The sequence below is a fragment of the Corvus cornix genome, chromosome 8 (genome assembly GCF_000738735.6).
Source record: "Corvus cornix cornix isolate S_Up_H32 chromosome 8, ASM73873v5, whole genome shotgun sequence".
In the NCBI taxonomy this organism is placed as follows: Eukaryota; Metazoa; Chordata; class Aves; order Passeriformes; family Corvidae; genus Corvus; species Corvus cornix.
The window spans coordinates 21,499,696-21,512,311 of record NC_046338.1 but is presented as its reverse complement, the minus strand read 5'-3'; the positions used below and the strand labels follow the sequence as shown (position 1 = coordinate 21,512,311).

At 41.8% G+C, this 12,616-nt stretch overlaps 1 protein-coding gene across 3 annotated transcripts in view; it reads left to right on the top strand.

Annotated features, from left to right (window-relative positions):
- Positions 1-12,616, top strand: part of WDR47 (WD repeat domain 47) — a 29,934-nt gene that overhangs the window by 3,678 nt on the left and 13,640 nt on the right. Inside the window, exons 1-5 of one of the 3 annotated variants that reach the window (XM_039555721.1) lie at positions 379-520; positions 6,246-6,412; positions 8,044-8,127; positions 8,682-8,766; positions 10,394-11,196. In XM_039555721.1, coding sequence (XP_039411655.1) covers positions 6,255-6,412; positions 8,044-8,127; positions 8,682-8,766; positions 10,394-11,196 — 1,130 coding nt within the window. In that variant the 5' untranslated portion in view covers positions 379-520; positions 6,246-6,254. Of the gene's footprint in view, positions 1-378; positions 521-1,554; positions 1,680-6,245; positions 6,413-8,043; positions 8,128-8,681; positions 8,767-10,393; positions 11,197-12,616 lie in introns of those variants that run through there. The other 2 variants (XM_010409260.4, XM_019291594.3) reach the window with 2 other exon arrangements.

The following is a 12,616-nucleotide window of genomic DNA, read 5'->3' as shown; positions in this document are numbered from 1 at the left end:
GGGAAGCCCGGGGCACGCGGCCTGGCCGCCTTTGTGTGGGGACACCGGGCTCTGGGTGAGTGTTCCCACCGGCAGGGGCACCAGAACGGGCTGGGGGACGCGGGGAATACCCGCTTGCCGGGCGGCAGCTCCGGCTCCGCCCTGCCCGGCTCCCGCCCCGCGCTCCCTCAGCGCGGGGCGCGGCCCTGCCGCCGGGCGGGCGGGTTCGCCCCGCCGCGAACAAAGCGGCCCCGCCCAGCACGGCCGCGGCCGCCACCGCCATCTGTGCCTCCCTCCCGCCCCCACAGCGGGGCGGCTCCGGCCCGCCCCTTTCGCTTTCCTCTTCGGCAGCGGCGCCGGGAGGGCCCCGGGGCGCCGCCGGGCGGGCAGCGGAGCGGGCGGGCAGCCGCGAGTGGAGCGACAGCGGCACCAGACAGACCGCGGCACCGGGCCGGGCCCGCCCGCCGCACAGCCGGGCCCGCCGCCATCTTCCCCTCCCGCCCCGCCGGTGCCGGCGCGCACGGGCCGCGGGGCCCCGCAGGTGAGCGGGCGGGACGGAGGGCGGGGGCCGGCGGGGATGCGGGCGGGGGCTGCGGCCGCCGCAGCGCTAGGTGGGTGCTGCCCGGCGTCCTCGCCAGCCCCTGGGCCCGTTCGTGGCTGCGCCCGCGGGGGGCGCATCGCCCCGGCTGCCGGCGACGCCCGAGCGCCGCCGCCCCTTTGTTGTGGCCCGGTCGGGGCAGCCCGGGCGCGGTGCCCGGCGCGGTGGGGCCGGGGGAGCGCTCTATACCCGGGGCCGCCCCCCGGGAGCTGCTCCGGGGCCGTGCGGCCCTGCCCGCCGCTGGTGCTGAGCTCACGTTCCCGAAATGCTGATGCGGGCTCGGCGCGGCGCAGTTAACCGGGGCGGCTGCTGTAAACCCGGCGGAGGTGGATTTCGTATGGAATCGCGTGTGTAGAGAAAAAAAAATTGGAACAATATGGGGAATTACAGTCAAAATGCGTTAATTTCTAGTCTTTGGAAGTTGTTTGGCTTTTCTTATTTTCTGCCTTCTGTTTTCACTGTGATGTGAAGTATTGCATAATTTAATGTCACCTTTTTGTCATTCCCGGTGCGGAATGCGCTGGGCAAGGCGTGTGCGTGTTGTAACAGGGACTGGTGAATGCTGAGAGCTCTGCGGTCACCTCCCAAGCGTGGTGAGACAAGGATTACCGGGGTGGCTGTAGAGCAACAGCTGATCTAAGCAGGGGAACAAAATGGATTACTAGATGGCAAGCCGGTGAAAAATCTGTGTGAGGCAGGAAAGGCTGGTGTGTAAGAGGACACTGATTTGCTGTGTATTGAAGTAGAAAAGGTCTGAGAGTTCAGCTGTGCAAAGTTTAGTGAAGGTTTTCTATTAAGGCCTTAATACACTCAATGCATTTCATTTGAGATAATGAATTACGTGATTTCTTAGGGTGAAATGGGTGTCAGCGAGCTCCAGTGACTGCTGTGGGAATGAGTTGTGAAAAAAATTTGGCCTATAGTCTTTTTTTTTTTTTTTTTTTTTTTTTTTTTTTTTGTAAATTCTTTCGATACAGAATAACTGATGATTGAGGGCACTTCAGAAATGGAGCCACTAGGGACTGACCAGGCCCCGAGTGCCCTGTGGGCTCTGTGTAGCCAGAACTCTGGAGTGGCCTCTGGGAAGGCACAAGAGTCAAATGTAAGTGACTGTGGGGTGGATTAAAAGGTCAAATAGCTTAATGCAAAATAGCCAGCTTTTTAAATATGTATGACTTGTTCACATTGAGGTTTTCTCTGACAGCTCCCCAGGATGCTGAGGCTGTGGGTCTGCATCGCAGCTGTCAGTGAACCAAGACTCCCAATTTGGCATTGTGTGTCCCTTTAAATGTGTCACTGCTCTCACAGCATGACACTTAAAATTTGAGCTATCATTTTTTTTTCTTGTATTTCAGGATAGTTGGAGACTTTATATTCCTTGCCAGGTTTTTCCAAATGTGTATTCTATGCTATTGGCAAATGACCTGTTTCAGTTGATAAATAACATATGAATAATGCTTATTGTAGACTTTCACAATTTGTTTTTCAGTATTAAACATTACTTTTAATTTCTATCATGTGCATGCATACACATTTTAAATTTCTTCTAAGAAAGGTAGCTTAGAGACTGTTTAGTGCTATCTTTAGATACTTCTAGTTTATAAACATTTTCCTGAAATAGTATATTTATATGCATAAGTGAATATAAATCTGTTTTAATTTTTTAAGGAGTTATTTTCTTATGCTTCTAACACCATGCGAGGATTCCTGCTGTTGGCATGCTCTTAGAACATGAGTAAGAACAGAACAAGGGTGAAGCTTCTCACTGGAAGGTTTAGCATTAGATATAATGTTCCAAAGAGCTTGCTTAAACATCTTATCCACTGAAGTTAAAGAGAAAAGATGTGTCCGGTTTGTGGCAAGAAGTTATTTTGTTTTCTTGATGTAGAAAAACAAATTTAAGTACAGAACTAGCAGAAGATAAAAGGGAGTGGACAGGAGGAGGAAGATGTGGAGAAGTGCCATTCTGAAAAGACTGGGCAAGATAAAAAGGTTGCATCAGAAATGTGATTGATACAAGGCACCTGAAATATTAAGCTCTAATTCTCATTTGCTTTCATTTATACCTCAAGCTAGTGCTTGCATCATTCTTGAGTATTAGAGCTTGAGCTGATCAGATTGTGACGTTACGTGCCATATGTGCCAGCAGAAAGCAATACAGTGTGGTGGGCCAAAGATGCAGCTTGAGCTCTAATCTTGAGTTTCCCTGCTGTTCTTTGCCTTTTAATTATTATTATTTTTATTTATGCACGTATTGACATACCACTGAATGTCAGAAAACCTCATAGATTTCATAGAGGGTGATGTGAAAGCCTATGTATATTTATAATTTCATGATAAAATGCTTCTTGTTATTTGACAGCATAATGCTTATAAGAGAAGTCTGAGCTCATCAGAGTAAAAACCATCAGTTACATGAAAATCTTCTCTAGTAGGTTTGCTGTTCTTTTCTAGCTGTTTGTGTTGCACTGGCAGGGAATGCACACTAAATATTATCATAGTACTGTTAATGGATGAGCTTATCAGTGCACTTCAACGCTTTTTCAGAAGTTCAGTATCCAAACTAAGTTTGGATGTTGTGATACATTTTCCTTTACTGTATCCCAAAGGTACTGTTACTAGTCCTATATCAAATATGGAGGGTGCAACCATTCTTTACCCTGATCTATGAAAATTAAGTAAATGAAGTTAAGTGCTCAAATTGTTGGAGGCTTTATGTTCAGGACAAACCTCTTATTTTAAAAAAACTACAATGGAGAATGGAAGACAGCTCACAGATGCTGCATTTTACTTAATGTAGATGTACTCTGAAGCAAAGTAATGAATAATACGCTCATTTTGTCATTAGTATAATATATAAATAATTAAGCTAAGCTTTGAAGTGATGTAGGGTGGCTTCCTGTTTACACCTGTGTCCCGTAGAGCCAGTTGAAAAGAAAGCTGGACTTGGTGTTCCTTTCTTCAAAGGAATTCTTAGTTTGATTTTTTTTTTTCTAGTAGTTTTCTGATGGGGAGTCTCAGTATAGCTTTGCCTAAGCCTTACTTTGTCTTTGGAGAAGGAGGTTAATTAGTTTATATAAAAACCACCAATGTCATAAAGCATTATAAAAGAGAAGTGCAAATGCTTTAGATGAGGTTCTGAATTAAGATGTTAATACTAAACTGCTGGTTAAATCTGTGTTGATTTATTTTTTTTCCTATTCAGTGTACGAGGGTAGGGTTGAATTTTTTCTCTGGGACCAAAAATCCATATCCAGTTGCCAAAAGGGGAAGTTGAAACAGGACTAAAACATAAGGAAAAAGCATATTTCTACAAATTCTGGGTTTTGATTTGTGGATCTATGTATCTATCTTTCTTGCAGCAAAGCTTTCTGCAAGCCGGAGTTTTAATTTTTTCTTTTGACTTTACTAGCTGAGGGGTGTGCTTATGGTCTTGGGCGTGTCTTTCATGAAACCCATCAAAATACTTGGTAATTGGAGTCTTCTGTGACTAAAATGAGAATTAGACCCAGCCATTTTAAGGAGTTAGGCCATTTCATCTGGCACAACTAGGTCTCTTGTTGTTCCAAAATAAACTGTGCTACTATAATCGAATGCTTTGCTAGTCAAATGTTCTGGCAAAAACTTACGTGGAAAAAAATTGGCATACACTTGTGAGGAAGATGGAAAATTTGGGGGTTTAGACAATAGTGCAAAAACCTGTGTTATTAGGGCCTAAGTTTTTGTATCCCTTCAAGTTCACTAGCATTGGTTTATGGTGAGATTTTACTGGAGTAATTGTCTCTTCCTTTCCCCTCTGGTAAATAACTAATTTCTTGTTAATAGTCTGAGTGTTTTATTTGGTTTATTCAAACTTACTCAGATTCTGTGCATCTTTCCCTAGTAGGAGGTAGATAGTTTGTTAACTCCAGTTTTCCAAGGATGAGATACCTGAAGGCCCTATGATGTTTTCAAGTTGTCTTGGGAGATGGGTTGCCCACAGCCAGTTGTCTTTCAGTTGCTGGATCTGCATAAGTGAATGATTTCGTGAGGGAATTCCAAACAATTTTCATGTCTCCTTTTGAGTTACAAGACACTGGGAACTACAGCCTCTCCTGCTGTGGATGTCTTGCTCTGTGTGGTCATCTCCCCTCCCTTTATTCATTTTTTGGATCACTGTGCTGCAGTGTCTCTCCTTGTTCTATTGCCTCCTGCTGAGGGTTCACCTCTGGCACTGGTTTCTTCTCTGGTATTAAACTGATGATGAGAGTGCACTGAAGTCAGCTTAAGACTTTGCTACTGCCAGAAAGCAAAGCTCTGTTTTTTGTGTCATCATTAGTGCCCTTGTGCCCATGGAGTGAGTAAATGCCTGAGTTGCACCTGGCTCAGAGGAGTGGTCTGGCTCAGCACACAGCCCATCTGTGGGGCTGGGAGCTGGCTGGGATGAGTGGCCAAGTGCAGAGGTGAGAAGAGGCACTGCCCCTTTTTGCAGTAGTAACGTGGGATTAAACTGAAATTTTCCTGCTGTTAAATTGTATTCTTGTAGCTGCAGGAGTGCTGCTAGGTGTGGGGGGATTGGTTTGGTGATTTTTTGGGGTTTTTTTAGAGCTCTTGATAAGGCAATGCTGTGTAGCTTGGCTGTGTTAGCAGGTTTCTCCCCTCATCCCCAGTTCTTTGTCAGCAGATCAGCTTGTAAAAAGACTTGTAAAGTCTTTTTACCATTTGAAAAAGAAAGTTGAACAGCTTCTACTTTAAGTCATAGTTAAGGAACCAGGAAAGACTTAGCCAAAAGAAAAATTTAATTTAGGTTCCCTACGAGGAGTACATGCTACAATTCTCATATCCTCAGAGGAATTGATTTGCAAAGGAGCTTGGACCTTGTATCTGTGGGAGCTTTAAACAAGCAGCCTGCTGGCCACCAGGGCCCAAGCTACATCTGCCCACTTCTCCTTTCTGCTGGCTGGACAGCTCATTAGGACAGTGAGCCAACAACATGAGCCAATGGAAAAGCTCCTGCAGTGACAGAAGTGAGGAGTGCTGAGGAAGGGCCGGGAACAGGCAGCTGGAGGCAAATGAGTGCATGGGAGTCTGGCAGCCAGCAGGCGCTGTCTCAGGCCGCCTTAGGCTGGCAGCTTTAGATCCTTCGTGAGGGGAATAGGCAGAAGTAGACATCCTTAGGAAGGCAGAATGGAAACCCCTGGCTTAGCTGTCATCTGCTACTTCAAAGCTAAGGTAAGGAGAGATGGCATTTTTAGTGTGCTGCACTTTTTATATTTGTTAGAAATATTTAAGTTCATATGTGAGAGCTCTACATAATGACATAGTAAGTAACTCTTCTGCTCTTTGAACTTCACTGTTTGCATTTCAGAGAGGAAAATTTTCCATATTGCAGGCTTAGTAATCCCAGTATTTTCACGCTGCTAGAGGATTGATTTCTTGGTAGATTTGTTTATCTAGCCCCCTATTTATGCACAGGACAGAAATGGAAAAATTGCAGATACATTGGTAGATCTTAATTATAGCTTCATAGTCAACCTCAAAATAAATTACTTAATCTTGTTTAATTTTTGTAATGCCACTATGTTCAGTCCTATAAATCTGCATTTTTATTTTTATTGGTAGCCAACATTTGCTAACCAAGCAGAAAATAAGGTATTGATCAGAGCTAAAATTCTTTCTTTCCATTTAGGCTGCCATCATGACGGCTGAAGAAACAGTGAATGTTAAAGAAGCTGAAATAATTAAGCTAATACTAGATTTTCTGAACTCAAGGAAGCTTCACATCAGTATGCTGGCACTTGAGAAGGAAAGCGGGGTCATTAATGGCTTGTTTTCAGATGACATGCTCTTTCTAAGGTAGGACTTCTTTTTCTGGTGTTTAAATACCACGTGTATGAAAACACAGGAGTTGGACTGTGATTCAGTCAGCAGCCCCGTGCCACTGAACAGGAGATCTTAACTTGTACCCTCATCTTATTCTGCTTTTTCCTGGTCCTGTTCTGTGTCCCATCCCTACAGTGTGTCCCATCCCTACAGTGTGTCCCATCCCTACAGTGTGTCCCATCCCTACAGTGTGTCCCATCCCTACAGTCACTGACATCCTTCTGGGAGCCACTCAGAGTCACAGACCAGGCAGCAGCAGCATACATTGACATAGATTCTTTTTTTGTTTGCTTGTTCATTTTAACTTTGTTATTTTTCTGGCACACCAAGTGCCAGAATTCAAGTGAGAAGGAGCCTTAACAAGCGCCAGTGTCAGTGCAGACTAAGTTGGGGGAAAACCATAGGCATGAATAGAATGGGAAAGCCAAGACCTGTTGGCATCTGTGATGTGTCATAATCTGCTTACCAATCACCCGGCCCTGAAGGTGTAGTTGATTGACTTCTGAAATGTTTTCACAGTATTTTAGTGCTAAGATCAAGGACAAGTGATTTCCAGAGCTTTCCCCCCAAAAAATTATGTGCATTTCAAAATAATACTTAGATTTATCTTAAATTTAACAATACAAAAAGAGTATCTATTATCATCAAGGCATGAGGGTTGGTGCAATTTACCATTCAGGATATTGCTCTCAATATTATTAAAAAGAATCAGTGTAGATCCACACTAGTTTTTCAGCATTGATGTTTTCTGTTCATGCCAAAGGTACTTAATAATATTGAAGAATGAGAAAGTAATTTATCCAGCTGTTCTTAAAACATTGAAAAGTACATTTTATCACTGAACAAATATCTCACCTGGCTTCCCTTTTCATTAAAATCATGTATATTGGACTAAAATGAAACAAAAGAAGTGCAGAAAGATTCGAGTTATTAATCCGAATTTTTTTTGTTTCATTGTTAGCTTAGTTGGAGAAACTCATCCTTGCCTTGTAGTCTGGACCTTTTTTAGAGAGCTCTGTGTGTGCATAAAGAAATTGAACTGCTCTACCTGTGCAGTCCAGCCCACAGATCGTGGGGCTGGAGCTCCTGTACTGGCACCCTTCCTGCCAAGCTCTTCCTCCTACATGCTTAATATGGGAGCTCTGTGTTCTCCCAGCCTTTTCATAAAATAGCCTCAGCAGTATTTATACAGTTAAAATTAACTCGTTTTTGAGTTCTCTTTCATTAATTGGGATGTATTCATTGAAATGATACCTTTATCAAAGTCTTCAAGTAAGATGTCTTTTCTTTAAATAAGAATGACAGGTAAAGCAGGGGACACAGGACCATTTTGTCTTTTTTGATGTGCCTTTAAAAGTACTTAATATTTGTCCTTCTAGTATGTCCTTCCCTTTTCAAAATATTGAGAACAGACTTGGATTTTGCTCTTACTGTTAGTCTTACTAGACAATCATCTTGGCATCTGTGCAAAACATTGACTTTTCAAAGCAGATTCATCACCTGTTGTGTATTTAAATTATTGTTTTGTATTTAAATGAGCTGCTTACTTAGGAAAGGATGTTCTTGTCCAGTGGCACTCAAGGAATGATCGTTTCTTTTACTAGGCAGTTGATTCTTGATGGCCAGTGGGATGAGGTTCTTCAATTTATTCAGCCTCTTGAATGTATGGAAAAGTTTGACAAGAAAAGGTAAAATAGAATGTATGTCAGAGTTCAGGTTTTTTGAGTTATGGAAAATATGTGGATTTCTAAGTATTGTCTATAAAAATAGTAGTTCTGAGTTTTTCACCTTAGTTTTTGGTGGCTTTTTTCTAGTCTGTGTGCTGTTCCTGAAGAGTGTGTGTGTGTTTTTAAACTTGTACTTAAAATACGTGCACACAGTCTGTAATGAGCTGTCATGTGCTGTACACTTTAGGAATATGATGCATGTTGTACAACCTTTTAATAGATGACTGTTCCGTCATACTTCTATTCAAGAAATAATATGATTTCTATACTTGGTTTTTTCTAATTAGCCTTCTGATATTTGTCATAGAATATTTCTGAAAGCAATTATGGAGAAAAATATATCCTGTTCTAAAAAAAAAGTTGTGGTTACCAATTTGTTACAATTTCGTATCAGAGTTCCTTGTCATGGCAATAGCTATGCCTAACTCACAAGTTTGATGTAAAATAGCCTCCTTGTCTCTAGAAGAGTTTAACTACTGGAGCAAGATGTACAGTATTTCTCTTCTCACCTGCAGATTTCGTTACATTATAATGAAGCAGAAGTTCTTGGAAGCCTTATGTGTAAACAATGCGATGTCAGCAGAAGATGAGCCTCAGCATGTAAGAATTGCCTCTGGTTTGGGAATTTTTTTTGTTATCAGAAAATCTCTTGAGATTATCCTGCTTAAAGGCAGAGCAGAAGCTTCCAGCATTAAATACACAAATTTTAGCTATTACCAAATGGTTTCATAAACACTGGAAAAAGTAGTCATTATTCTTTGGAAATGAGTGTGGCTCCCTGATCTCAAATACAGTCATACATAAAAGGGTTGCTCGAAACTTTGCAGATGGATCAGTGACCATATGCTGTGTCTGTGGTCCTGACCCTCAGATTTACTATAGGCCATTGTCCTAAAGTACAGGGCTCTTCTTTTTTTTCATTACTTTTTTTTTTTATTCCCCAGAAATATTCTGAAGCAGGCTTCAGAATCACAGAAATTTATTGTGGTAATTCGGGCCAGATGAAAGTTTGAATGAATCTTACACTTAATTTCTATTGGTTTTGGAGAGAAAGGTCAGAATTGGTTTTTTTGAGGGAGCAGATGTGTTCACAAAGGACTCTTTCAGTTAAGTGTGCAAACAGCAGGGGTTGTGGACTTAAGTTTTTGATATGGAAAGAGACAGTGACTCAAACTGGCAAAGAAGGTGTGCAGATTGTGAAATAAATTACAGTTTTTCATTTATGTTGATGATACAGTAATACCAAATTTCTAAGACAAAAATGTTATGAAATTAAAAATTAAGAATGACAGTAGGTTTAAGACAAGTGATTTTGTTTTCCAGACTGAATTGATTTTAATTCTCTGTCCCATTACTCTTACATTGTATTTCAGGGTTTTCTCTTGACAGAGTAGAGAAAGTTAAAAGTCCATAATTACAGTTTAAATGGGAAGTGTACTAGTTCTTTGATTGCTCTATCTGTATACTGTGACTAGATAGCAGTAGAGAAGAAAAATCAGATTAATGCTTCTTATTTTGTTTTAAATGTTACCAAATTTGTTGGCATGTTGTGGGTCAAAGGCTGCTGTATTGAAGTATCTAGGTAACAAGGGTAAATGGGGATTTTTACTGGTTTTTAAACCTTTGTAACTAAAAATGTCAGGATTTGTGCATTTAACATGGTTCTTGGCTCTTAGCTATCAACAGGCTTTGTCATAAAGCTCTCTATTCATTTGGAGGTCTTATCTTCTGAGAACTCTTTGAACTTTTTTAACATTTTTGATTGAAGAACAGAAAATCTCAGTATAAAAGCTGCTAATCTAGAGCAATCTACAAGGCTTTTGTGAAAAGCTACTGGCACAGGTTATAGAAGTAAAGGGGGAAAATAAGTCAGCTGGCTTTGAGAATGGAAGTAACCTTTTGTGCTACAATAGAATTGGAGCTGCTCAGCTACAGATTCAAAATTTTAAGCCCATCAAACCTGAAGTGACATGAAAACATTCAATAAATCTGTAAAAGATGGGACTTGATGGGGGATTTTAGGAAGTCAAAGCATCTAGGAATTTGCCTCTTTTGTAACTGCACTTGTATCAGCAATTTTAGACTCTATATGCTTTTTTAATTCAAATATAAGCAGTAATAGTAATGAATGATAGGAGACAAATTCTGTTGCTGCCTGCTCTTCAAGTGTTCTCTTGTGGAAATACATGTACTACAGAGTGTTGTGTTGATATTAATGTCTCCATAGCTGGAATTTACCATGCGAGAGGCTGTGCAGTGCCTGCATGCGCTGGAGGAATATTGTCCCTCTAAGGAAGACTACAGCAAACTGTGCTTGCTGCTGACGCTGCCTCGCCTGACCAACCACGCTGAATTCAAGGACTGGAATCCCAGCACCGCTCGGGTTCACTGCTTCGAAGAAGCCTGTGTCATGGTGGCAGAGTTTATTCCAGCAGATAGGAAACTGAGCGAGGCTGGCTTCAAAGCAAGTAACAATCGCTTATTTCAGCTTGTAATGAAGGGATTGCTTTATGAATGTTGTGTGGAATTCTGTCAGAGCAAAGCAACAGGAGAAGAAATCACAGAAAGTGAAGTATTGCTGGGCATTGATCTCTTGTGTGGTAATGGCTGTGATGACTTGGATCTTAGCTTATTATCGTGGCTGCAGAATCTGCCAGCTACTGTGTTTTCTTGTGCTTTTGAACAAAAGATGCTTAATATTCATGTTGATAAACTCCTCAAGCCTACAAAAGCTGCCTATGCTGATCTTCTGACACCTCTTATCAGCAAACTTTCTCCTTATCCATCGTCCCCAATGCGACGGCCTCAGTCAGCAGACGCTTACATGACCCGCTCCTTAAACCCTGCCTTAGATGGGCTCTCGTGTGGATTGACAAACCACGATAAGCGGGTCACAGACCTCGGGACCAAAACTTCTCCCATGTCGCACTCCTTCGCTAATTTCCATTACCCTGGAGTACAGAATCTCAGTAGAAGCCTCATGCTTGAGACTACTGAATGTCACAGCATTTTTGAAGAATCACCGGAGCGGTAAGTGCAGCTAGAGCTCTGTTTTTACCTTAGCTTATGTCGCACTGTTTCTGTGTTCTTACCTGCAGCGTAACACTGAAACAGTTTGGTTGTTTAAATTCTGTTGTAATGAAAACTCTGTGCAGAAGGTGTTTTCTTCCTTATGATTTTATGATCTAAGTAGATTTTGATATTTGGGGTTGAGCCTGATGGATTCAATTTGGGCTTTCTTAAAGTTTCCTAGCACAGAGCACAAATACGCTCTGAGTATGTAATATGGTCTAGCTAGGGTTTGTGTTCAGTTTTACTGTGTTCTTCCATTCCAGATAAATAAATGGACACAGTGAAATGCTGTAACTCCCATATCCTTTCTCCATTGCATTCTGCCCTCAAGTCTCGAAAAATAATTTTGGTCTTGACACTGTAAATTAGTTACTTAAGTATACTTGAACAATTTGCAGTGAGCAGCGAAGTCGGTGGAAATGACAGTATGCCATTGTTGTAGCATTCCTGTATCGCTTAAATTGTTATAGTAGTAGCTCAGCTGAAATGCTTAGGTCGTATTTTTCAAAGCAAAGATGAGTAAGGCAGCTGAGTGAATGTATTATGTTTTTTGTATCGGACTTTGAGATAGTTGGGTTATGCCATGAGTAAGTTCTTTAATGAAATGTAGACTGCAAACTTGGCTTCTGAGAGAAATGTCCTGGTAAGGGAGAGAAATGGTACTTATCACTTGAGAGTTTATCATCATGTTTCTGCCTGGCCTGTCTTTTGATCAGCAGTTCTGTCCCTTTTGAATGGTTATAGTCACACTTCCCTAGAAAGCAGCTGCTGGCTTTTTTGGCTCTTAGAGAACCAGGTGGGTAACTAGCCCTGCACTTGGGTGCAGTGGCCAGCAGAAGACATTTGGGGCTGTGGTGATCAATGCAGGCCGCAGCTGGTGTCTCTATTAGTTTTGCCTTGGAGCAATGTTCCATATGTTGTGTTACAGTAAAGAGCAGCTGTGATTAAACTCAATAAAAAGGAAACAAACACTACCAAACTGATGTCAGTTCACCTGTGATAATGGAAATACTTACAGTAACGTGTGTTTTAATGTTTGTCTTAACACTTACCTTGAAAGGAGCTGTTCTGTTTGATTAAAATCTTGGGTTTTACCAGCCTCTTCACCGCTGGCATTTTTGTGGATAGCTTAAGTTTTAGGGAAGTATCCCTGATGTTACATTTTTACAAAGTGTAACTCCTGAAGATACTAGTTTATTGTGAATCCTCTAATTTTACTGATCTGTATCAAACCTTATCATTTGTGTGAGTAGACCAGGGTCAAGTGTTAAAACTGATTCTCGAGAGGTTTTTTCTTCCCTTTTCAATATTGGAGTACTAGATTAATTCTACACAAAAAACATCATTGTGTGGGCTAAATAAGATGTTTAATTGCTGC